The following is a 26,620-nucleotide window of genomic DNA, read 5'->3' on the forward strand; positions in this document are numbered from 1 at the left end:
CGGAGGACGAAGATGAAAAGAGGAAGACGAGGGGAGCCTGACGCGAAGAGCCCTAACGGGCAAACAAATAATTTCGGAGGCAAACAAATAATTTCGGAAACATTTTCCACCCCTCGCGGTGGAAACATTTTTTTTTTGGAAAAATCTTTCTGGTTCAGCTTTAACGGTCTCAAATTTTGACATTTGATAAACCAAAAAAATTTTAAAATTTTGAATTCTTTTTTCCTATACTAGTGTGAATTTCGGGCCCATCAAACCCTGAAGATTGCGCTATCTTTCGGAGTCTTTCGAATCACCAAGCGTTATGCGTCTCCGATCTCTTTCACAGTAAAGCCCAAATTATGACCCGACCCGACCCGACCCGACCAACGCACGGAGGGGGATGACCAAGGCCGGTAGAAAACAAGAAGCCTCGCAAAAGAGAAAAGAAGGTGAGCTTGAGGGTTTTGTCCGAAAATGGAGGAGGCGAACGCCATGGCTCAGCACCAGATGATGCTGCAGCACCAGCAGCAGCAGCAGCTGATGCTCCTTCACCAGCAGTATCAGCAGCAACAACAACAACAGCAGCAGCATCATCAGCAGCAGCAGCAACAACAACAGCATCATCATCTGCAGCAGCAGCAGTCGGTCATCTCCAGGTTCCCGTCGAACATCGACGCCCATCTCCGGACCCCTGGCCTTCTTCGATCGCACCTCCAAGTCCAGCAACAGCAACAGCAACAGCAGCAACAACAGCACCACCCCCAACACCAACAACAGCAGCAGCAGCACCAGCAGCACCAGCAGCACCAGCAGCATCACCAACAGCACCAGCAGCAGCAGCACCACCCCCACCAACAACAATCTCCCCAACAGCAGCAGAAACCAAGCGCGGCCGTGCGTCAAGGTTCCCAGGCAGAGATGGAGATGGCGCAGCAGGATGCCTGGCGCGTCTGCCACCCGGACGTCAAGCGGCCTTTCTCCAACCTCGAAGACGCCTGTGAGAGGTTCTCCCCTCTTCTTCCTCTTTTGCTCTTTCTAGGGTTTTCCCCTGATCGCGGTCTATTTCGATTCTTTTACCGTTTAGGGCAGGAAGGTTTGGGGGCTTCTCTGAGATTTATTGCGGATTAGGGCTCCTCATAATTCTGATCTCATCCCGATCGTTATCTTTTTTATTTGTTATATGGCATTCCTTGACTGGACATGGGGTTTTTTATGGTATGAGGGATCCAGCCTTCCTCGTGATTGTTATATGTTCTTAGAGTTTCACGAAAAATTCATCCCATTTTTTCTTAGATCTCATTGGTTTGGGTCCTATCCTCTCTTTTTATCATTGCATTACCTGCTGCTGAGATTGGATTCTGCTGCTTGTTTCTTCTCGTTTTCAATAATCTGGTGTTGGAACATATAAAGAATTAATTTTAAAAGGTAAAAAGTTTGAAATTAATGATTCTTTCCATATGCAATCTGGAAGAACTGAAAATGATGTTGACAGGGATCAGCTAAGACTTTTTAGGGAAGGTTTAAGTATACAACCTAATTAACCCTAGACGATAGACTACTTTACCAAGTGAAGATGCCATCTCCTGGATAAAAAATGCTCGCACGTTTTAACTGAGCTCGATGGAGACCATCAAATAAGTAGTGCTCTAATCTACTTGTGGTGCCTTGTGTGCAATCTCTATGAATTTTTTTGTTCCTGTTTGCAGCTGGGACCATTTCCCCCAGGTGACTTGACCATACATATTCCACTTTGAGAGCAAAACATGGCTGTTGCTATCCTTCTCATCGATCCTTTTCTATACAATGTTGCAGAGGCATGCATTCATTTTTCGGAAACAGTGTTGTACGTATCGTACGATACATACAATTATGATACAGTTACAATATGTTATGATACAGTTACAATACGTCAATTTTTACTGATTTTTTATCAGAATTTTTTTATCTTTTATATATATATATCTATTTTTAAAATACGATACAGTTACAAACTTACAATATGTTACGATATTTACGATACATCGTATCTTAAAGCCAGACCGATACAGCTTACGATAAGCTTTTTACAACATTGCCTGAAAAGAATTGGATGACTAGTAGCACTTATAACGTCCACCAGACCTTCCCTTCCTTGGAATTCAGCATGAGTCTGTTACTGTCATGCCAGACCTTCCCTTCCTTGGAATTCACCATGAGTTTGTTACTGTCATGCTGGTGTTCAGTTTCTATACAGTGTTTTCTTGTTTGTGAGGTAATTGATCTTCTTCACTGTGAAGAGATGTGAGAGATAATAACTCAATTTAGCTTGTATCTGGATCTTGATAGTCTAGAAGCTCCATTTCCTAGCTGCTTGTTATGGTAGCTTTCAAAGAAAGGCTTGAGCTTCCATAGAACACGGCCTGATAAATATTTAACTTTCTTGGTGTTAGTAAAAGGAAGTTGCCATAGTTTCACCATGTTTCTATGGCCCTTCTATTAACTTTGTCCACTGGAGCAGCTTGCCAATACTGCTTTCTGAAAATGTGATGGAATTTTGAACCACATAAATAGCATTGCACAGCCTAAACACCACACTGCATTGTCAATACTCAATGTTATGCTTGGATTTCATTGTTTTCCAAGATTCCTGTTGAATTCTAGCAGACTACAAATGTTAGACTTTTAGAAGTTTTTTCTAGCATGTCTGAAGTCTGCTTTATCAGCTGTGGTCCTAGCTGAGACAAGCCACTGTGTATATCCCAACAGGTGGGCAAACATGTACAGAATTGGTTGAAACTTGAAAGTGCTAACTTTGTATCATTGTCACAGAAAACATGTTTTATTCGAAAAAACACGTATAATATGCCAAAACACAGTAAGCCGTATAAAACGTGAAAAAAATGCGTCTTTTTAAAAAAAAAAAACGCCAGAAAAAAAATGTGAAAAAAACGCATATTATACGTGTTTTTTCTCTTTTTTTCATATTTTTATGATTTTTTTAATTTTTTTGTAATTTTCAGGATTTATTAAATGTTTTAATTTTTTTAAAAATCTGAGATTTTTTTCGAAATATTCTCGAGATATACAAGTTTGCCATATTATAACCGAAAAATTTCTCGTCGTATAATACCCGTACATGTTTTTTGTGACAATGCAGTTTGTATATTTTTCCCCTTTTCTGTTGTTTCAAAAGCACTTCCATTTCTTTATATACCTGGTATCTTATAAGCTAGTATCACTTACATGTGTGCCTTTGGTCTATGAACAAATTTTCAAGCTTTTCTTTTCTCAAGGTTGAAACAAATAAATAAATTTTGTAGATGGTGCATTGACTTGTGGAATAGTGCATTATTAGGTTTCAGAAAATAACTCTTATAAATAGATGTCGTTTTTCATCATCTCTTGGTGAGCAGATCTGGTCACACCATTTATCCTTGTTATTCCTACATGACGGTAAAGGCACCTTCATATTTTTATTTGCTAATTAACATTGAAATGCATGCTGTAACAAGATCTATCAGATCAAATCTGGGACTATCTTGTCACACATTATCAGTATCTCTTATTGCATCATTAAAGTTTAGAGACAAAAATAAAAGTTTAAAGTAACTGGTCCAAAATATTTATGATGCTAGTGTATCTGAAAAATAATAATAATTATATATATTTTTCTTGGTGCTTTCTTCAATTTGGTTTGGTATGCTGTACATAGTTTCATGCTGCAATTGTGAGGCTACCACACTAATAAAAAGTCAAGGGCTTACTGTGATCCGTCATCAAACTACATGGATGTCGACATACACCAAGTGGGGAAGCCTGCCCTTTCATCTGCAGGCGCTAATCTTGGACTCAGACTCTTTGTCATCCAATAGAAAATTGAGCTTGTGATAAGCTGAGATGAACAACCTAAGTCCATTTATGTATTTAACAAAGCACACATTTTTTCATTGCTGACAATGGCAGAAAGTGGGCATAAATCATATTAACATACTGTGAACCACAAAAGGTCACACATTTTTTCATTGCTGACAATGGCAGAAAGTGGGCATAAGTCATATTAACATACTGTGAACCACAAAAGGTTTTAATCGGACAAGTACACAAGTTAGGTTGGTGTTATTTAGCACCTACTTCTGTCAGCTGGCTACACCTGTTTTCTGAGTTCGAACAAGATTTTGTTAGCAAAAGGACACAAAGAGACAATTGTCTCACTGGTCTTTGTGATAATGGTGTGGGTTCTGCAGTGGTTGGAAATACGAAATAGGTCACTTTTCATAGTGCATCGGCATCCTTATCTGCATATGACTTGGTTAAGAAATAGCTTAAAAGAAAAAATTTAAAAGCATCAGAAAAGTAGCTTAGCTTATTTGCTTCCTGAGGTCATTCTGCGGATGCATACACGTTTAGAGATTTTCTCATTTTAAAATTTAAACTATTGTATTACTACTATATGATGCTTTATGATTGGATGCATGTCTGGGTCAGATTGTCGATGTGGTTATGTGCTTCTGAGCTCTTATGTGTATGTCTGCGTTAGGTCATCATGATCTGTTATGCTTTCAAGGAAAATGATTGTTCATCCAAGTTCACTTAAAGCTTAAATTTAATAGCAAAAACAGTAAACATAGTGTCGAGTATGCACTAAATGGATATTAGGAATTGGCTTTCAGAAAATGATTGTTAGTTCTAATTTCTAGTCTGTTAATTAGGGGTCACATAATTTTTCAATTTTCATGCCAGATAATATAGTTATGTAGTCTAAGCCTAATCTATACCAAAGCTGTTGTTGCATGACTCCCATGAAGATTTTGGTGCTTAATGGGTGAATCGTGCTTTCAAACTCCCAGTGTATGATAAATGTTGAGACATTGTATCTCCACAATGAGGGGGGAAAAAGCAATTGAAACGAAAAGGAATTACAAATAATCTGTTATTAGTGGTTAATAAATGGTTTCCTTTTTTCCAAACCATTGGTTTGATTGTTGTTCCAGTTCCCTCATGAAGCTGGAAATAGTTGAACACTAGAGCAATCTTTTAATCCAAGTGTCACACAGATTTTTGCACACTGTCCCCTGTTCTGCAGGCTATTGCCCTATCATGTTGTAGCAGATTATGAGGCTGAGGAGGATGACAAACTACTAGATGCTGATCCTACAGGTCAAATGATGAGCCGTTTGCAGCAGTGGGACCACAATATTGCTGTCAAAATTGCTGAGTTTACTGCTACTTTTGAGAAACAAGTTCTTGCGTTCAACATCTTGACAAGGAAGAGAGCACAAGGTGAAATCCGGTTAGAGGAGAGGCTTATGATTGAGCAGGCTCTGCTGCAAGATGAGAAGCAGGCGTACATGGAAGTGAGAGCAGAGATTGAGTCAAGAGAGAAGGCCGGTAGAGAAGCTGCAGAAGCAAAGTTACGTATGGCAATGGCACAAGCTGAGCAAGCACGTGCAGAGGCTCAAGCACGTGCTGAGATGATGGCACGTGGTGGAGCTACAAGCAGCGACCCTGTAAGGCTTGGTAGTAGTTCTCAAGGCAATGCTGAAGAGAACACTAATGAAATGCCAGGACAAGAACCGGGAGTGAACATGGAAGAAATTCTTCATGGGTGGGGGAATGTACAGAGAGAAGAAGAAGAACCACCTGAAGATTTTCTCAACGATGATCATGAACAGAACAGTGAAAATGGTTTGCAGGAGGATTGGCGTGAAGTTGGTGAGCTTGATCTGAACACAAGGTGATTTCTTATAAGATATTTCCGATTCTTTGAACAGTATCTACGTGAAATCATCACTTCCTCATATTGATGGATCTTATCCATTTCTTTGCATATGCTTAATTGGAGCATGCAGAAAGTAAAAAAGAAATTGGACAAAGCAATGGACATGCCCAAATGGAGGTGCATCCTTGTTATGTTGATCTTCAGAAAGAGGGACTGGTGGCTGTTTAATTGCCACTGCAGAGGTCATCTAGAAGGGCATCGGGTGCACCAACTTTTGACAGATGGATGAAGAATAACAATTAACTTAGACAAGATTTTGATGGATCCCTCATATACATGGCATTCAGGCATTTACCCATTGTTCTTTTCATGTAAGTGCACTTCTTAGAGAATGATGCCTGATGCCTTGTCCCATGGGACTCCTATAATGGGAATCTTTCCTGGATGATATCCTGTCAGATTTAGTATCTTAAAAGCTAGCATCTTGTTGTATTGTAATTCTAACTGATTTCAGGTGATACATATAATGTGGCTAATCATAAAGCTGGCAAGGCTGATTTTAGCTAAAAAGATTATCTGTTCCTTTTCTTATTTGTTGTTGTCTTGATGCTTCCTAAAGAATTAGTCTCATGCTTCTTGTTCTTTTGTTCTGCCTTGAAATTAAAAGAACTAAATCTGTACGTTTATATCTCCCTTTGAAAGTTATCCTGAACTTCAATATCGCTTTATTTTTTGTTCAGTTGGCAGGCCTACTTCTATGACCTTGTTTTATGGCTGATTCATGGACTTACATAAATTAACATCAAGAGGTGTGTGTTTTTGTATAACTAAGAAATAAAACCATGGTATATACTCATGTTTAGCATTAATTGTTCTCGCATGATTATGCTAATACATGTAAAGAGTTAGTTTTCTGATTAATGTCTGGCATCAGAGTTTAGACTTATTCATGTAGAGGAACTTTGCCTCTGGTCCCTACTGGGAGTGCATTATTTGTGGGTGGAAAAATGGCATGCTTAGGTGCTGGAGTGTCTGAACTGCACTAAGACCAAAGGAACTGCAATATGAGTTCTCCATTTCTGATCCACCATCCCCAATCCTAGATTGGATTAGTGGTTATGGACCCCTAACGCTTTATCATGTATAATTAAGCACATGAAAATATGTAGACTTGCATATTTCATGCGTTACGTTTGTTTGATTAATTCATAATGTAACTATTTGTACAACAAAGTGTTAGCCTTGTCCTCGCACTTGGTTTTCTATTCTAAAGATTAGCATCTAGCGTGGGCATATCAAAGCCTTCTTGGACTTTACGTTCCTATGGTTTCTGTAGTTTATTTCTTTCTGAGTCCATTACAGTGAGAAAATTCCTGACTTCAGTTGGTTGTCCTCTGGACTAGTAAATTTGTGGTAAGTTGTGTATAGTTGATGCAAAGCTAGATGACAGCCTTGAGATAAGAAGGAGGCTGTTGTCCTTGTGGTTAAAACTAAAAGCAAGAGATGCATGGAGTGAGCTCCTTTCTCCTGTTCGTTAGCCAATCAAGGAAGTTTCAGGTTATGCGCGTCAGATTCTTACCCTTTGAAGCGATTTTGCCATCCTTTTGGCAGGTGACACTATAAGAAAAGATTGGATATTTAATAAAAACATCCATTCTGTGGTGTTTCATGTAGAATCGTTTTTTTTAGCATAGTTTTGTACTGACTAGTGACTTTAGCATGAGCATGTTCTCAATAAGTTCGGTTTTAAACTTAAAAGAGTTATGGATGCTCACAGAATTTATTGGTATTAATTTTCCCTTTCTTGAACATGCCGATTTCCTCGTTCCTTTAATTTGTACTTTCTCAGGTATGTAAAATGGTACGGTAACCGTGCTTTCAGCCATTACCTAACCTGTGAAATGTTCAGGTATGTGAAATGTTAGGGTTGATAGAATGTCTCAAACATACAATTGAGAAACTCTCTCGGTTATGTTACGGTGATAAAATGGTACGGTAATTGCACATTAACTTGTACAATAGCCAATGTTAATACAATAAACGATGTTATACAATGATTTAACTTCCAATAGCAATGTGTCGAAGTGGCTACAATTGAGCATGGATGGCGAACTTGAGAATCAATCTTGGATCAAACTTGAGAATCAGACCTAGATCGGTAAACGACTGGGTCGTGGTGACTTGGCCAGACCAGGTCGTAAATTTTAGTGTCTTTTTTTTTGTTGTAATATTATTGTGTAATTTACTGTCTCCCCGCCCAGCGTAGAGCTGTGTGATCTCGGTTATGATTTATCAGCAATCCTAACCATGAAAGAGGCCATGAATTTAAGAACACTTTCTTGTATTTATGCCTATGCATAGATATCTCCTTCAACCACCAAATTCTCCATGTGCCTTTGGATATTTAGAAATTCATGGTAACAATATATTTCCAAATGGTTGGGCTAGTATCCCTTTCACGTCCATGATAAAAGTTTTATAAGAAACAAGCAAAAGATGGATAAGAACTTAAAAATCAAGACGAAGTTTTACGCCTTGAAGCAATTAAAGTCAAACTTGGGCCGAGTCATCAGTCCAACAAGTCAGCCAATTCTTGGCTGAGTCGTCCGGGTTTTGGTGCTGACTTGCTTGGGTCCTAACTTATGGCCTAGTGAGAACAAATCAACTCACAGAATTTGCCAACAATGCAATCACTATATTTGGGCGAAAAAACGATAGTTTGTGGACTCTCAAGCAACCTTGAAAGTGTCTAGAGCATGGGAAAGCTTAAGAAAAAGTTGGAAAATCATGGAGGATAAGGTTAAAGCTCAGTTGGAGATCGCAATCGACTGAAATTTCTAACTGACAAATGTGTCCATGCAGTGCTGAGCAAGAGTTTTCAGGCTGAAGTCTACGGTGAAATCGTCAGGAATACGGGGGCGACATAAAGTGCAGCCGTTAACATAAATTGCAGGCGTGGTTCCACAGGAATAATATGATTGAAGAATTAGACTCAGTTCCATCTGCGGTAAGCAGAATTAAAACCAAACCGCATCCTAGAAGCGACGAGATGAAAGGGTCACAATGACTGTCAAATCGTTGCAGGTGCACATTGATGCCCTATCTATGACAAGGGGTCTGAGATATGGTATCCCAATCCTGTCTATGACAAGACGCCTTTAAAGATAGTGTAGATATTTTTTCTTTTTTGTTGGTGGGGAGGAGCGAGTAAGCTGGGATGTGTAACCATGGATTTGTTCTGCTGGGATCAATTCTCCCACTTTGACAGGGCTCAACGTCCTCATTGGAGATGCAAAACAGACTTGGTTGTTACTCCTGGGGTTCCATGGCAACCAAATGATTTTGAGTGCCTTGGAAGAGGCACAAAACAGTGGAGAAGAACATCCTTACGCTTATATTACAAACGCCAAATAGAAAACCATATATAATAGTTTAACCAACCAAGGACTAGTAAAGGGCTTCAGCGTTTTCTATCTGCAACCGAGGGTGGAAGAGTAAACAAGGAAGAGGAAAGGGTCATCCCAAGCGTACTTGAAGCTAATGTTTGCATTTAAAGGGATGGGCTTTCCGTCTCCCAGGAGGCAGTAAGTGGGGTCTGTGTCCGCCTTCCTGAGGATGGAAGGATCAACATCTTCAGCGGTGGAAAATCCTGCACATGTCAGCAGGATGGATGATTGTGGACAATCACATGTGTTTGCTACGACCACCTGCCATTCTGGTTTCCCTGCAACCAAGAGTGGAGTTCTTTGCTGTGTGATTGATAGGCTTGTCTTATCACAGGCCCATGCTGAACCAAGAAACGAGAAAAAAATCAGATCTTACGAGAGACAGTGATATGTTAATCTAATCCCTCTTAACTATGTTAATCAGTTTCGCAAATTACAGTTGCAGGTTAGCTGAATCTGATTTAACAGAAAAATACTGTTCGCTTATTACGACTCGTACATGATGTATATTTTCATGTTTATTAAGTGTCAGCCTTTTGGGCGTGCTTATGTGGTGTTCGACAACTAAAAATCAGTTGCTTGCAATGACACGTTCGATAGTAAATGAGATCAAGAAAACATATACATGTTCGGATTATGCAGGCACACAGAGAGAGAGAGAGAGAGAGAGTTGCTTACATCTTTTAATGTATTTCTGTTTGCTGATCACTACGTGATGAAAGCAGCTGCTTCGATTGGTTAAAAAGATTGGTGTAACGACTTTTCTGGTTTGAGCGAAGACAATTTTTTTTTTTTTTTTGAAGGTTCTCTGGAGAGAGAGAGAGAGAGAGAGAGAGAGAGAGAGAGAGAGAGAGAGAGAGCAGTTGCTGATATCTGATTTTGCGGATGTACGCTTTTTAGCTAAGTACTGCGTGTACAATTAGCTGTTTTCATGATCGTGTTAGCAGTTGCTGACATCTGATTTTTCAGAGGTACGCTTTTTACCTAATTAGTGCGTGTACAGATTAGCTGTTTTTCATGATTCTGCAAGAAAATCAGTTGCTTGTGTTGGTTAAAAAAAAAAAAAAAAAAAAAGATTGGGTGAAAACATCTTTCTGTACATGCTAACCTAGAAAACAAAGACAGACAGAGAGAGAGAGAGAGCAATCGTTGATACGTGATATGTGATTTTCTGATGTAGGTTTTCCAGCCAATTAGAGCGTGTACAGATTAGCTGTTTCATGATTATATTAGAAAAATCAACTGCTTGTGTTGGTAAAAAAGGATGGGATTAAAAGTTGTTCTTGATCATGCTAAAATAGAAAACAGAGAGAAAGAGAAAGAGAGATCACCAGTGATTAAGGAAAGGAATAAGCAAGCAAATCGACACTTCTGGGAAATGCCCATCTTGCTTTTCCCCGGCGGCGGCTGCTGCTCCTGCTGCTGCTGTCCTCATCCACCGAATATTTATACCCGCCGGCGAGACTGACGATTGGTATTTGCGCATTCTGGAAGCCTTGATCACTAAAACGACGCTCCAACTCGTGGACACCATTCTTTAAATTCGTGGTGTTATTGGGGGCATGCCATTAACTACTAAATTTAATCCCCAGATGTTTCTTTCGAGTAAGATGAAAACAAAAAGATTGAGGACAAATTTCTTCTGCCACGCGTGTGTAGTTGCAACAAACCTTCCGCATGTTTATGTACCCCACATCCCCCCCTTCATTCATTCCAAGTACTGCCCCACTTTTATTTCTGCCAGCCAATTGCATATCAGGTTTCTCTGTACCGACAACGACGTATTGAGGGAGGGAGACCTTTTTCTTCTTCCTTTTTTGTAAAACTTCTTCATCTGTTTGCCTCTTCTCTTGCTTCAAACAATTCAGGACCATTGCAGTTCTTGTCGACCAGCGGCTGTTTAATACATGGCAGAATTTCCAAAGTCGATTGCATGTCTTTTACGATTTCTTTGTGGCGATGACAGTTTCTCTTCGTCTCTCCGTTCCCAACTTCTTGTTGTTTTCAATGTCTGCAGTGACCGATTAATGGTAGCGTTGCATCGTTTATTCATTGGTTATTGCTCACAATTCTGTTGATGTTCTGTTTTGGAAGCACGAGCCTTCAGAATCTCTTCTCTGCAGTCGTTCCATTGCTTCTTTGTTTAATTCAAATTAATTTAATTGGTCGTGATGGCACCTTTTGAAACGTAAGGGGAGATTGGTTGCCTGGGATTTAGCTCGGCTTCAGATCTTGAGGATCTGAAATTCATGGGTTCAGACCTTCCCCTTCCCCATCTGATTTTAGATCAGATTCCTTTCTAATATAGGGGAGAAAAGTGTTGATCTCACGTATAGATCTTGGGCTAGCCTTGAGACTCTCATGTTAGTGAAATCTTTTCAGTTTCATGAACTATATTTAAGATCAAAGGGCAATCAAACTCCCCACAAATTCTGTGAGACGCTTTATATAAGAAAGATGGTTTTGGAGTTTCAGTCCCCCTGTTGTTTACAAGATCCTTTTGTTTTTCGGTTGGTTTTGATATCCGAAGAACCATGAATCCAGAACATGAATTATGGAATCCTAACGTATATTTAGTAGTTAAATCCCCTTTCTATCTCTCATGCTACCACCAGTGGAAAAGATGTTCAGACAATCAACGAGTGCCAGCGTTGCCTACCTCTTGCCTTGCAAATAAAGTTGGATATGCAACCCTATCCCCAAAGCTAATAATTCAGCAATTTTTTTTCCTCGATGTGACTTCCATGTTCTCTAAGCACTCCATGTGGCAACGAGAACTCTCTCTCACTCTCTAAACACAATATTTGAAATAAAGTTCAAATGCAAATGAAGAGTCAGATTTCACAATTTAAGTCCGATTCAAATCTGAAATGTGAATGCATGTCAGAATCTATAATTTTAAACTGAATCCACCGACTTTCAAAATGTTCAAAACTAAATCCAATCTGAATTCAAATTTGACCTGACATTTATGCATATGTGAATTTAAATCCGATCAAATGTCATTTCTAAAATATGAATCCAATCCCATTTATTAATCAGATATCAATTTTTCGTATATGATTCGTTTGAACTGGTTCGGTCGGATATAGGATGCAAATCAGGTACATTGACAACCCTATGCCAACATCCTATCTGAGGCACACCTTTGTCTCTAGATTTCTGTCAGGGATGACACCAAAACGTACATAAGTTTAGGATAATGAGAGCGACGTCCTTGATCATGGCTGATGGAGAAGGAGGGTATTGTAAACATATCCACTTGCAAGCTAGTTTTGTGGCGTCCCACAATCGGATGTATTCAGAATTCCAAACTTGGATATCATTAAGGACTGGGGATTGGAAGCATGTAGGTTCAGCTAACTTGTCTGCTTTTCACCTAAGGAACTTCAAAACGGCCTATTTAGTGGCGGAGCCAGAAAAATTGGTTGGCGGGGTACTTATTTAAAATACTCAAAGCTGGTGGGGGACTTATATATATATAAGGATAAATATTTAAGATTCTTACTTAAAAATAAAGAATTTTTAAGAGACTGACACATCTTCTAACTTAAAATATTTTATTGAGAGGAAGAAAAAAAAAAAAAAAGACATGGTCCGGACAGGGCCTAAAAAGCCTAAAACGCTAACACAACCAGGAAGTGTTGGCCTTTTATTCGGCTTGTATAACCTCATTTACAAATTTATTTTCACATTAATACTATTGAATATTAGAAAAGCGATTTTAATTAATTGAAAATGCAAATTTAAAAAATCGGTGTTAAATGTTTTACGAAAGAAAAACTGCCTATTGATTTTGAATTGTCAGGAAAACGCCAATCCAGATCAGCCGATTCAACTCAAAAGCTGATCCCCACTAAATAAGCCTCATAAGTCATAAAAAGGGAAATGGATGGTTGCTTTCCTTTTCTTTTTTTTAAGGGAAGAAGGTGGTGGTAGATTATTTTGAATAGGCTGAAGCCAGCCTAGCTTCAGAGTCGAGACTGTTTTGGGACTTGAGTGGAAGCAGTGCATCGGTTGATTAAAATGTCACACTTCTACCATTTACAGTGCAGATGAGTAGCACCTTACGACATCTTGATGATTAGATTTTCATTGATACCCAACTACACGAAATAATTGAAACTGATAAACTTTATGTTTCAAAGACAAAATGTACACGACGGCCTGTCTTCAAGGGGGCCATTCATTAACTGTCATGCGTCTGCAAAGCGGGATCTCACAATCACTTGCAAAAGGAGCCAATCAGCTCTGTGCCCTGCTGTCATCACTTCAGGTCCCCTGTATGTAGGGATGTCAATATATCCGATTTGAATCAGATATCCAACCGATCTGATCCGAAAAAATCGGATATGGATAAAAATTTAATATCCGATTAAGAAATTGGATCGGATTCGGATTTAATAAATGACATCCGATCATATTCGGATTTAGATTCGGATATACATGAATATCGGATCGGATTCGGATATAAATATAAAAATCGGATTCGGATTGTAAAATCGGATTTCGGATTCGGATTCGGATATGACTTTGCTTTATTCGAATTCGAATTCGAATCCGAATCCGAATATATGAATATCCGAAAAAACGGATATGATTAAAGATGTATCCGATCCGTTGACATCCCTACCTGTATGTCCCGCTATGATCCACTCAACATGTCTTACGATTTTCTTTTAGAGAAAGGGCTTGTATGTGTAGAACTAGAACGTATGGTAAAAAAAAAAAAGCAAAGAAAAAAGAAAAATTCACAACAATGTGGCCCATCTGCACTTCCCTTTCCCCCTTACCCAACAGACACCTCATACCACATGTCACGTCTCTCCCCATAGGACATACTTTTAATTTCTCTTCCTCTTAATTAGGAAGCAAAAAGGGTGCCAGCTTAAGGACTCGACCTTATGACAAATCATTTGGCCTTAATGAGTACAATAGCCCGGGCCCAGACTGAAACAGGCTGGACCCTCTTGGCCGCATTAGGCTCGACACCGAACCCACTTGCAATTCTTTTGGCAACTTAGCTAGCCCATTGCGTGCACTGGCAGAGGGCCAATTCGGCTCTTGCGCATGTGATGTGTGGAAGCTTTTGCAAAATGAGACAGAAATGTCCGATTTTCTTAAAAAGGAAACCAGCTCCGAGTCTAGCCCCATTTCGCATAGAAAAGCGAGCCAATTAGTCTTACATCTGAATATCGTAGGCATCTTTGTTCAGCTTGATACATATTATATCTGAACCTTAATTGCAGTATTCGTGCGTAGTTTTCCCTTCAAAAGTTATACTCCACTAAATGATTGAACAATTCCTTTCATCTTTCTGTTTCACTTTCGCCAAACCCGACGGGAGAATTAGAGTTAAAGGCACTTCATGTAGAAGAAGAAGATCAAGAGTCTCTTCATACAGGTGAATCTGGTATGCATATAGTACACGTATGTATAACCAGGGGCGGAGCCAAAATTTTATTTGGGGATGGGTCAAACCATCCGCGGGTCGGGCCAAGAGGAGCGACAGTAGGGCCAAGAGGAGCGACGGGTCAGGCCAAAAAATTTGATTTTTTACATATAATTTTTTTTTTCTGGGCTCACCCGGGCCATGGCCCGGGAGTGCCCCCCTCCTATAACCTAACCCATGTTTGTTGCTTTTCCTGTTTGGTGAGTAATAAAGAGAAAGTGGCTTTTGAATGTGGGGTTCAAGTTGTTATTCGGGTATTACCAAGTTCGCTATGTGTCACTTCCTACACTCCACATACAAAAAAGTCTTCCATTCCTTTGGCCTTTTTCTATAAAAGATGGTTTTTGCTCAGTATGGCAAATCCTGTGTTTATGTACTTCCAGAAAAATGACAACCAGTAATCCGATCGATGTAAGTGCACAGGGAGACAGTCTCCCTACCTTTATTCCAAATCATGAAAATATGAGAAACAAACCTCAGCATTATTATGAGGTCCCGCATTCAGACTCAGAGGACAGATGAATGTCTAGTTTTAGCAAATCAACTGCCTCCTTTATAGGACCATGGTGAGAACAAGGCTTTTATGATAAAAAAAATATTTTCATTTACACCCCACGCAACTCCTCTACTTCTTGCAACCACTAATTTCCTTAAATTCCACCAACTCACAGGTCCAACAAGGACTGCAATTGTTCCTCTAAGCAATGAGAAACAAGAAAATATCCCATGCTAACCACGGTTCCACTCCATGAGTACCTCTATTACATGGGGTGAACACGAGCCAAGTTGAGCTTGAGGTGGAACAGCTCGAGGTAAGCTTGACTCATAAAATCTCGAGCTCGAGCAGAGATCCACTAAATGGGCTCGAACTCGACTTGTTCAAAACTCATTTTTTTAAATAAAAAGTTGGCTTGACTTCAAATCTTGCACCCAATTCATACTGCATAGCCGAGTAAAAATGCCCATCAAACATTAAAACAAGGCCATTAAGAGGCCAAGGAAATGCATGCTACCCTTTTAAGTTCAACAAGATCACATGCTAGCAATAATGAATTGATACTAAGACACCTATGCGTTGGGGAGGTGAACCGCTATGAACATCAAACTGAGACAGACCAGGGGAAGTTACAAACTGAGATGGAGGGTGAAACGAAGAAGCAACAAACTCCAACAATACCAACAGGTGATAACATCACATGAGCACAACGTTGGCAAATCCCAGCAACAAAATGGCGATGTCAAAGCCCAACAACAAAACCGCGATTGCAGGACTTGTCAAACCCTAAAAGCATCAACAGTAAGACAACGATGGCAATAGACCAAGCACATTCTAACGGATGCAATATATATATATATATATATATATATATATATATATATATATATATATATATATATAGATATATCTGCAAATGCCATTATGTAATATAAAAGTGTATGAATATGCGTGTATTGCAAGGGTGAAGAAGCAGTTGATTAACTATAGTCAATAAGGACTACATCTGTCCATAGATTACTCAAGTATATATCTTGAAATAAAAATAGGCCTCTATATGGACATCTATGCAGTGTTGAATGAGTATGCAATAATCTGATCATATATATATATATATATATATATATATATATGTTGCAAGGGTGTAGACATAACTAGTGCAGCAACTATCGTAAATTAAAGTGTTGGTCAATTGTGCTAGAAGTACACCAAGTGGATTGAGTTGAGCAGATCTTATATTTTTCACGTATGAGAATATTTAGACCTAGGTGAAGCATGTAGTTCATGTATGTTTGTCACATTTAGATATATATAAAAATAACGAAAGGTATATATATGAGGAATAAAATATGTATATATAAATGCATTTAGAAATGTGCAAAGTTAAGCATGTATTTATTATTGAGGGAATGATGTTATTTGTATCAAAGTTATATTAAAACTATTATAGTGCACAATTCCGTGAGGCATGTCTACTAACTTTAAGGAAAATAGAGACAAGATAATGTCATTTGTGTATACTTGTATACATATAAACCTACATTAGACACGAGAAAATGGTGGTCTTGCATATTTATATATATGTTGACTATACAGATATAATAAAGCTGAGATAATGTTGTTTTTACATAGATATATATGACAACCATATAGACATATTAGAGGTAATATAATGGTGTTCTTACACAGATATACATGATAACCACATGGACATATTAGAGCTAAGACAATGTTGTTCTTACATATATATACATTACCACTATATGGACATATTAGAGTTGAGATAATGCAATTCCAACACACACACACACACACACACACACATATAAATGGTAACCATAAGTGCACGTTAGAACAGAGATAATGTTATTACACATTTATATACATGACAATCATATTTGCACATTTGAGTAAACATAATGTTGCTCATATGTATTTGTATACATAGCAACCACGTGGACACTTCGAATAGAGATAATGTTGTTCATAAAAACATTATATAGCAAGTGACTGTTATGCACCAAAACATGTTGTGCGAATTTGGTTGTGCATGCAAGTTTCTAGAAAGTATGTTATATACACTAAGAACTTTAAGTTGGGTACTGAAACAATCTCAGATGGATCAATTGTGATGTATCTGTAATCAAACAAGAGAAAAGTGCAGAAACATGTTGGTGGAAATAAGATAATAAGTCCCGTAATAAGGTCCTTTTCCAAAATAAATAAAATAGAACTGACATTCTATTCGCTTTGGGGATATGTTGACCAGCAATGCCCAAGTGAACCCAATCTGATTATAGTAATCATTTTTATATGGCATTGTGTTCCTTGTGGTTAGTTGAACTTATTGGTCTTGGGCATTGTACTTAAGGCTAGGTTCCATAAAAACTTCTAAAATATGTTTTGATATGGCAAATCATTTGTTGATATATAACAGAACACCAAATATGTCTTATGCTATGACACAAGTGAATGCAAGTGGAGTCTGGCAGTTGGCTTTCTTCCAAGAGGTTATGGGATGGCATGAGCTCAATGTGGCTATCCATTCCTCCATCTGCACTGGACTGCTTACAGAAGTATTGGGCGGCACAAGGGGCTGGGCTTCTATTTCTATTGGATAGCAAGACATCTCCTGGTACCTCACCTGAAGTGCCTATAGGGGCCAGTGTACCACTTGAGTCATGGCTGGGTGGTTGGACCATGTTGCTGCATTGGTGATCTGGGATATCTTAGAAGGCTTCACTAAAGGTTACCCTCAGTTTATGTGGATTGCCTAGTGAAGATTGGTTCTGCTTGCTTATGTTTGTGCATAGTGGAATTTCTGCTGATGCTCATCACTTTGACCATGGTTGGTGGTTGTTAGACTATCGATGTATCTTTATAACCCATAATGAATCACGTTACTACAATTGTGGTAGTAAGCTTAGCCTTACTGTGGCTTGAAATCTTCAACTCATGGGTGGAAGTCTTGAGCTGCATACTAGTTTTGTTTGATATAACCATATATCTACTTTGTCGAACATGGTTCACTTATGGTTGGATGGACTCCCTTAGTTTTGCGACGGACTATCATTGGCAATCTGAGCATTGTGTTCGATTTGAGATTTTTTTTGAGACTTCATTATCGTTGAGTCAATAGTTTTTTGTTTCGGCTCTACATGGGTCGTTATGACATTGTTCTTCCTTGTTTTGGATCTATTTAGTAGGACTTGATGTTCATTTTCGTTATTTTTCTTTATTTTAAAAAAATTAGTGTCAAAACTTGGGTCATGACAACTTTGGTATCAAATCCAATGACTAGAATTTGTGTCCAATGCATAGTACCTGTTGCAAAGAAGAAAATAAGGAATGTCATCCGAGTTTGGTGTAGAAGAGTGTTTGTGTTTAAGTTTGGGCAAAGACCCAAAGATTTGAACTAACCTAGAAATATGTTTGGATACAAACATAAAAAAAATTACATTCATGATTTTTACCTTGAATGTGGGAAGACGAAGGGTAGTGATCATGGCCCTCACAATGTTCGAGCTCAAAATGCAGATATCCACCATTTTGTGTTTGAAGCACGATTGGGAGGTATCCAGCAGATGCACGAGTTCATCATGTATACTCTACGAATGATCTCAAGATTGATGCATGATCTAATGCAAAGTACTCCTTCTGGCAGAAGCAATGTGGAGATTGATAGAATAAGGAATCATGAGGCAAAAGGCACAACACACAAAGAATTTGTGAATATACACCCACCGAAGTTCAATAGAATGGGTACAACAGATGACACACAAGAATGGTTAAAGGAGATCGAGAAAATCTTTGCTAGTCTAGATGTGCCAGATCAAAAGAATGTTCAATTTGAAACCTTTATGCTGAAATGGGATGTAGAGGAGTGGTGGCAAACACAATTCGAGGTAAAGTTCACTGAACTGAATATAACATGGAAGGATTTTAAGGACACATTCAGAAATGCATACATAACACATGACAAAAGCGTGTGCAATAGTTCTTGGAATTGGAGAGAGGGAACATGAGCTTACATGAATATGTTGTCAAATTTTGACATTTAAAAAAATATTGTCAACATATTTACAATATTGAGGTGGACAGAGGATATAAATTTGTGAGAGGACTTAAAGGTGGGCTAAGGAGCAAGGTAATAGGCAATCGTCCAAATGATTCAGATGATACTATTGACATGTCTACACACTTTGAAGAAGATTGAAATAGAAGTTGTGGGAAAGGCAAGAAGCGTGAATTCTTCAAGGCAAGGTCGAAGGAGGATTGGTTAAAGAGGATGCATAGTGATAAGGTGAAAAATGAGGAAAAGTTCAAGAAGCAAAGATCATCGCCATCTAAGAGGGACAAGGAGTATCCCAAGTGCCATCAACAGCACCCTGCTAGGCCATGGTACCAGAAAACAAGAGCGTGTTCATACTGTGGTACCAAGGGATATTTCATTTGAGAATGTCGAAAGAAGAAAGAGGCAAAGAGGAAAAGAGTTGGGGGCAGCCAACATGTAGAGAAGAAGGTACCAGGATGGGTCTATGCTACTATTATAGAGAACCTAAAATCCAACGATCTCGTTAAATGTACACTTTTCGTAAATTCTCATTCGGCACATGTTCTTTTGACTCTAGTGAAACACATTCTTTTGCTTCAAAAAGTTTGTTAAATTATTAAAAGCAAAAGAAAAGAGCATGCCATATGAATTGTTAGTCACTACACTAGTAGGAAACAAAGATACCTGCAGAACATATATAGAAGATGTCAAAGTTTAGATACAAAGGTACTTATTACCAGCTCAATTAGTGTAATAAACATGGTGGGGTATGATGTAATCCTAGTGTTCGCACCCCTTCTGTCCTCGGGGGTATCGATTGAGTGAAGGAAGAAATGGGAAGCAACAAAATTTTAAATTGGGTTTTGAGGAAAATTTCATGGAAAATAGGTCCGTCCATCGGTACAAGGTCTAACCATTCCTACTGCCTTTAACCAAGGTAATTAGACAAAGGACTAAGTATTTCATAGGTCGTGTACAAGTCATTTGATGCAATCCTATATGCTTGTTAGAAATTCTGCTCTTATGCTCTCCTTGTTGATGAGTTTACTAGATTCTCTTGGATCTATCTACGAAAGCATGAATATTTTTTCTAAAATTTTTAGAATTTCATAAGATAGTCACCATGCAGTTTGGAAAGAACATTAAGACTTTCAAGAATGTGGCATTTCTTATCCCAAGGAGCATGTAATTCATCACAATAAAGCATGCCCAAAGATTCCATAGTGGTTGAATACAGCTATAGCTCTACCATGGAACTTGCCTTCTTGTTATTCCATAGTCAACTCCTTCCTTGCTTTTAGATTGAACCTCCCTCTAGTGCAGCTTGGATCATAAATCGTCTACCATCTCATACTATAAAATATGAAAAGTCCATGTGAGTGCCTTTATGATAAACTCCTCGATTAGTCATGCATGTGCTCTTTTGGATGTAGGTGCTTTTTCATATATTAAGAGCTGTAATAAACAAAAAATTGAACCCAAATTCTTACTTTGTGTGTTCATCCACTACAGTGATTACCACAAATGGTAAAGGTACCACAAATGGTTTATGTGTCTTTATCACACTACTCAAAGAACGTATATCTCTAAACATGTTGTATTCAATGAATAGCTATATCCTTTTCGACGTTGCTCTTTGTCAAATTTCACTACCTCTAGTGATGGCCTCATTTCTTTCTCCTCTGATCAGCCCACAACTAATCCTGATAATCCATCATACACCTTACCAGATCCCAATGACCTTGCTAGACTGCACTCTAGTCATGATCAAGACACCGCCACCAACACTCAAGCCCCTATTACACCAGTTGAACACTCTCCCTCTCCCAACCTAATCCAGTAACATCCTCACCAAATACTCCACCTCCACCTCGACCTACTCACTTGATGATCCCTAGATCTCAATTAGGAATTGTTAAACCTAATTCCAAATACCTCCTCACTACCCATATACCAACTAAACTGAGACACTATTCTATCTCTTAACCTTCCTAGGTGGCACCAAGCAGTGAAGGATGAAATGAAAGCTTTTCAGAAGAATGACACTTGGACTTTGGTTTCATGGGAACCTTCAATGTATGTGATTGTCAGTCATTGGGTGTTTAAAACAAAATAGAGAAGTAAAGGAGAGGTAGAATGATTGAAAGCGAGGTTGGTTGCTCAAAGTTGTAATTAAGTGGAAGGGATTGATTTTCTAGAAACTGTGGTCAAGTCCATGACTATTCAAGTGGTACTCACTATTGCTCTCATGTTTGATTGGCCATTACGTTAATTAGATGTCAGGAATGTCTTTTAAATGGTTACCTTTCCAAAACAATGCATATTGAGCAACCATCGGTAGTACATATGGAAAATTTCTCAATCATGTATGTCGATTGAACTTTACTTTGTATCGCCTTAAGCAGGCGCCATGGCATGATATGATCTCTTTGCCAATGGTCTCAGTGTCAATAGTGTTGATCCATCTTTTTTCACGCATTGAAAGGAAAACACCATCTCTATACCCCTTTTATATGTTGATGTCATTATCTTGGCAGGAGGCCATTGCACATATTCACGTCACTTTCAACGGCAAGTCTTGCAAGTTTTTCCCATGAATGATTTCGGTGAGTTACATTATTTCCTTGGAATTCTGGCGCAATGAACAAGCAATGGCCTATTCATGAGCCAATACCGATGTGATATGATATTCTTAGGCATGCTTAGATGGTCTCCTGCAATCCCACAACCACTTCGATGGTAGCAAACATAGCCGGTTTTGGTTCTCAAGTTCATAACTTTTCTGGCATCACTAAGTATGAAAGTCTTGTGGGTGCTCTCACTTGACAATCACCTGTTTGCATATGCAGTAAATTTTGTTTCCGAATTCATGCATTCTCCAATGGTGCATCATTTTCAACTAGTAAAGGATACTTCGTTATGTTAAGGCACCATATGTCATGGGATGCAATTTTATAAACCCAAATCAATTCCTTTGAAAGCTTATTCGGACATCGATTGGGCAAGATGTCCCAACACTCGTTGCTCCTTTACATAATATTGCACATTTATTGGACCCAATTGTAGCTCATGGCGTCAAAAAAGAAAAAAAGAAAAAAAAAGTGTTGCTCGTTCCTCTAGTGTGGCTGAGTTCAGAGCATTAGCTTCCGCTGCAGCAAAATGAGACGAGAGATCTGGGAGACATATTAAAAGGGTCACAAGAAGGTTGTCTTCAATCAACCAATAATCACCAGTGTCCCCATCTTGACGCCACCAAGGACCTACATCCGACATGCGATGCCCCCTTTTCGTAGGATTATCTTGATTTCACTGCAAAACAAATGTGGATTCACCGATGTTTGGGAAAAAGGCAGTCGTTGAAAGTTTATTTTTACCAACATCCAAACGGTGGTGTTGGTGTTTCACCAACATATGGGGGAAGACATCGATGAACATAGGCTTTCACCGACACATGGAAAATACATGTCATTGAAAGTTAGTTTTTATTGACCGCCTCCCGACGTCGGTAAAAATAATGATTTCCCCGACACGTACTATACCTTGCATAGGTGTATGTGTTTTCAGGCAAAATATTACTAACCTTCAGAATGTGCATCGGTAGAATTTGCCTTTTAATTGATGCCTTAATCGTAGACGTCAGTAAAAAGGGGTTTCATCGTCGTTCACTACGCGTAAGTGAAAGTTCCACAATATTTTCAGCGACGTTTTAAAGTTATGCCTTTACTGACATTCTCCATGCGTTGTTAATGGCTTCCTCGACTTTTTATGTCCACTCGAACCTTTCTTTTCCTTCCTTCTTCCTCCCTCTTCTTCCCACTAACGATTACCACACATTTCCGATGATTACTACACGTTTTCTTTGATTTTTGGTGTCCAGACAACATCCAGTCGGTTCCTCCACCTTTATATTTAGTTTATATTTATTTGTGAATGATTTTAGGGTTTATATTATTATTGTAAGGCATGTATCCAAATTTTTCTGTGAGATTTTACTGTTTACCAGTAGGGTTTGGTCTTGAAACTTTCTAATTACCTCTGTGAGCTAAGTACTATTGATTTGATGTATTGATTGCATGAAATTTCTGCACATGTACAAAACCATCAATTTTTCTCCAATTTTTGACTTCACCAAATTCTGGTGCTTGCCAGCTGGATTCCTGTGAGATACTATGCACATTTTTCATTCTCCTATACATAAACTTGGTCACAAGATATTTCATTGATTAGAGGTTCTTGTAATTTCCCCCTTGTCGTAGGACTATCTTGAGTTTCTCCTCAGAATCTACATGCACAAGAAAGTCCCCCTATTCCCTAATGAGAATTTAGGGTTCCTTATCGGCGTCCATAATTTTCAAAGTCCTTCCATCATGAATCTGAAATCCATATTCCGTCTAGAAGAATCACCGACAAAGCAACACAGCGTATACTATTTAAATGGCCCTTTCATTTCCTCCAAAACCTCACAAAAAATTACTATGCGAGCGCATCCATCACGATGCACCACTCCAGAGGACGAAGTTCTTCCTGATCTCCAGAACGCTCGCAGACGATATCTGCCAAAGATTTCATTGTGGGAAGCTTTCCCGGCATGTTGCGGGCGTCGGCTGGAATACGCCTAGGTCTCTTGGACTCACTCACCCAGCCGCCATGGCAGAAAAACCGCAAAAGTCTCCCCTTGAGACATCATTCAATCGTTCAAAATGACAACCAGTAGAACATGAGCATACAAAGTTGATTATTTCTCGAGATTTTTGTTCTTGTGCGCTCTTAAAACTTACATGTTCAATCTCTAGCTGGTCCTTGGCCAAAACAAAGGTTCTTTAAGTTTTAACGGTTTGACTTTTGACTTCAGAATTTTTCACTGTTGGGAAGAAAATGTGGCTACGATCGCTTGTACAAGCGAGGTTAGGCCTTACACTTCAAAAAAGTGCGAACTTCCAATAGATATATATATCACATATTAACCATCAAAACTAACAAAAGGTTATAGTTGATTTCACAAGAAATGAAGTACATGCACAACGGCAGAGCAAGCAGCACACTACACCACACCACGCCACACCACACCATGGTTTCCATTTAAGTGGGGGGCCTCTTGGTGTGGCCTGAACAGTCAATCAAGTGCAGCGGGGTTGGGCGGAGAAGAAAGGGAGGTCGTAGGGCGTGAGCCAAGCGTAGCTGAAGCGGACGGTGGAGCTGGGCGCGATGGGCTTGCCGTCGTTGACCAGGCAGTGGTCTTGGTCTTTGGCGAGGCTTCTGAACAGTCTGGGGTCCACTTCCTTGACGGTGCTGAACCCGGTGCATGTGAGCTGCACATGGGAGAGGCTGCAGCCGCATGTGTTCCTCACCACCACCTCCCACTCCGGCTGTCCTTCCACCACCGTCCCTGTTCTCTCGTAGCTCACGTTCACGCTCGACTTATCACATAATTTCCCAGAAGCTGCCACAACCCAGTTTGGAAGCAAAAGTAAAAACATCTATATTAGACTGTAATGTGTTTGATTTTCATAGAAATATTTGTGTGAAAAATGACAGAGCTGGAACGAGGCTTCACGAGACCATGTGCTGTGAGACGTCATGCTTTATTGCTAACAGATAAGATCACCCGACGCACATCCCAAGACAAAGCAAATCAAGCAGCAGTTGCAAGACAACCGGGCGGGACAGGAAAATGGATTCACATGCACTGAAGACAGCGCAAATATGGACAAGAAGAAATTTAAAATATTGGATTTTGATGATAAAGTAACAGGAACTTGTGATTCTTCGGCAGTGATGATATTATCGGTCCAGACTCTGTAAATTAACATGTCGAGGACTCGAGAAGTTACTGACAAGTGAAAAAAGAAACAACGAGTTGGTAAAATGGTCCGTCTGCTTTTTCTGCCAGTCTATGCAGATTACGGGGATGAGGTGAGATAAAGTGGGATCTTGCAGGCGGAAGGGAAAATCCGGGACAAACTGGGATATTGCAAAAGCAGAGCAGGTTGTCTTAGCCAAGCAACATCTTTTAACTGTTCCAAGTTCCCTCGATAAGTGGTTGAACGAAGAACAACTTTGAATAGCCACCATTGTCCAAGACTACGGAGTGCAAAGAGAAAACCAGAGAGAGAGAGAGAGAGAGAGAGAGGTACCATGAGCGACGATGTAGAGAATGAGAAAGGCAGCCAAGAGCTTGGAGGACGAAGGAGCAAGAGTGGCGGCCATTCTTGGGGAGCTGCTCCTGTGTTGTGGTGTTGCTACCTTCCTTGATTTCTGTTTCTGCTCGGAGAAGAAGCAGCAGCAAAAAGAGGCGGAGAGGAGGGAGGAAAGGAGATGGCAGATATACGCTTAATTATGGAGTGGTGGTGATTCTTGTGAGATTCGGAGGTTTGGCACCTTCTCCTTTTATAATGCACTCTTTCAACGACCCGTGAGCACATGTATTTTTCTAATGCCAGCGTCGTTGTTTCTTGGATAACACAGTCAAGCTACTCCCTTCTCAAACGATACACCTACCAAAGTTAATTTCCTCCCTACATCTGAAATAAATAAATATATATATATATGTCTTTTTTCTTTTAATTTGACAAAGTATGTCGGTTAAATCAGGCCCCAAATATATATTTAACATGGTTAAGAAGAAAGAAAAAGCTTTTTGAACGTGTTCCGCTGTTGACTAAAATGTGGAGTTTTTAAAACTTGTTTTGATTTCTTAAATTCCTCAGATGCCTCCGTACTTATGTCTTGGAAATGAATGAGCTAATAATGGAAACTTAAAAGTTTCAAGAATGGAAAACAATTGTGTACACCCTACCCTAACCAATGGAGAAAATTTGTAAGATGTGGGATCCACTTACCGTGATTTATGATAGAATATTTGTTGGTCTACTTAAACGGCTAAACCTAACGTTGAAAAATTTGAATAACTAGATCCAAGATTTGTTTATTATTTTGGTGCCTTTTAAGTAAAACAAAAGATGACCTTTTAGATCACTTTAAATGTATGCACTGTATTATAAGTAATTCTGCACATACCATTAAACAGGACACCATATTATTAAAAGGTACATGTAGACATCACAAAGCAAAAAAAACAAAAAAAAGAGTAATGGAAAGAAGGGAAAAAGGAGAAAATGTTGGTGTCGCATTTAAGTAATCCGTGAATCTTTTTTCCCCTGAATGGTAGAAATTAGGAAAAGGGTTTTAATATTATCTGTATTTATCTGGAGGGCCCATTCATTAATGGGGCCCGTTGGGAGTTGAAGAAAAACTAAAATATGGTGCTTCAATTCCGCAACCAACGTGGCCGTGATGCATGCCTAAAAAGGGGCACATGGGCTGTTCAAGGGAACGTGCATCAACCTGCAAAGTAACATGCAATTTGTCAAACACTTGGCAGGCAAGGTGGATTCATACCAGTTCCAATTTCTAAGTGTTCCAAAGACTCCACCCAATGCCACATGGTATGATTGGATTGGTACACGCATATAAACGATGTTACGAAAGTATG

General features: G+C 39.2%; 3 protein-coding genes across 4 annotated transcripts; 1 reads left to right on the forward strand and 2 right to left on the reverse strand.

The window, feature by feature from the left end:
* Positions 1-406: 406 nt before the first annotated feature.
* LOC116248506 (uncharacterized) lies at positions 407-6,408 on the forward strand. Of its 2 annotated transcripts, XM_031621337.2 has the most exons (3): positions 409-986; positions 5,045-5,695; positions 5,811-6,408. In XM_031621337.2, exons 1-3 carry the CDS (start codon positions 457-459, stop codon positions 5,815-5,817), a joined length of 1,188 nt encoding a protein of 395 aa, XP_031477197.1. In that variant the 5' UTR covers positions 409-456; the 3' UTR covers positions 5,818-6,408. The 2 variants fall into 2 exon arrangements, with proteins under 2 accessions (XP_031477198.1, XP_031477197.1); XM_031621338.2 differs by lacking the exon at positions 5,811-6,408 and having other exon boundaries at positions 407-986; positions 5,045-5,699.
* Positions 6,409-8,963: 2,555 nt separating this feature from the next.
* On the reverse strand, positions 8,964-10,786 carry LOC116248431 (TPD1 protein homolog 1-like). The gene is made up of 2 exons (XM_031621213.2): positions 10,458-10,786; positions 8,964-9,467 (listed from the first exon to the last, which is right to left on the reverse strand). The coding sequence occupies exons 1-2, from the start codon at positions 10,510-10,512 to the stop codon at positions 9,151-9,153; spliced, it is 372 nt and encodes a 123-aa protein (XP_031477073.1). The 5' UTR covers positions 10,513-10,786; the 3' UTR covers positions 8,964-9,150.
* A 13,270-nt stretch (positions 10,787-24,056) lies between these two features.
* On the reverse strand, positions 24,057-25,504 carry LOC116248299 (TPD1 protein homolog 1-like). Its single transcript, XM_031621023.2, has 2 exons — positions 25,263-25,504; positions 24,057-24,568 (listed from the first exon to the last, which is right to left on the reverse strand). The coding sequence occupies exons 1-2, from the start codon at positions 25,333-25,335 to the stop codon at positions 24,246-24,248; spliced, it is 396 nt and encodes a 131-aa protein (XP_031476883.1). The 5' UTR covers positions 25,336-25,504; the 3' UTR covers positions 24,057-24,245.
* Positions 25,505-26,620: the final 1,116 nt, after the last annotated feature.

The sequence above is a fragment of the Nymphaea colorata genome, chromosome 2 (genome assembly GCF_008831285.2).
Source record: "Nymphaea colorata isolate Beijing-Zhang1983 chromosome 2, ASM883128v2, whole genome shotgun sequence".
Classification (NCBI taxonomy): domain Eukaryota; kingdom Viridiplantae; phylum Streptophyta; class Magnoliopsida; order Nymphaeales; family Nymphaeaceae; genus Nymphaea; species Nymphaea colorata.

Excerpts from the sequence above, each read along its gene's own strand:
- LOC116248506 (XM_031621337.2), top strand. The coding sequence starts at position 457 with ATGGAGGAGGCGAACGCCATGGCTCAGCACCAGATGATGCTGCAGCAC. Across the intron at positions 987-5,044 it reads CTCGAAGACGCCTGTGAGAG|GCTATTGCCCTATCATGTTG; the intron begins GTTCTCCCCTCT and ends CCTGTTCTGCAG.
- LOC116248299 (XM_031621023.2), bottom strand. The coding sequence starts at position 25,335 with ATGGCCGCCACTCTTGCTCCTTCGTCCTCCAAGCTCTTGGCTGCCTTT. Across the intron at positions 24,569-25,262 it reads TCTCTACATCGTCGCTCATG|CTTCTGGGAAATTATGTGAT; the intron begins GTACCTCTCTCT and ends GGGTTGTGGCAG.
- LOC116248431 (XM_031621213.2), bottom strand. The coding sequence starts at position 10,512 with ATGGGCATTTCCCAGAAGTGTCGATTTGCTTGCTTATTCCTTTCCTTA. Across the intron at positions 9,468-10,457 it reads ATTCCTTTCCTTAATCACTG|CATGGGCCTGTGATAAGACA; the intron begins GTGATCTCTCTT and ends TTCTTGGTTCAG.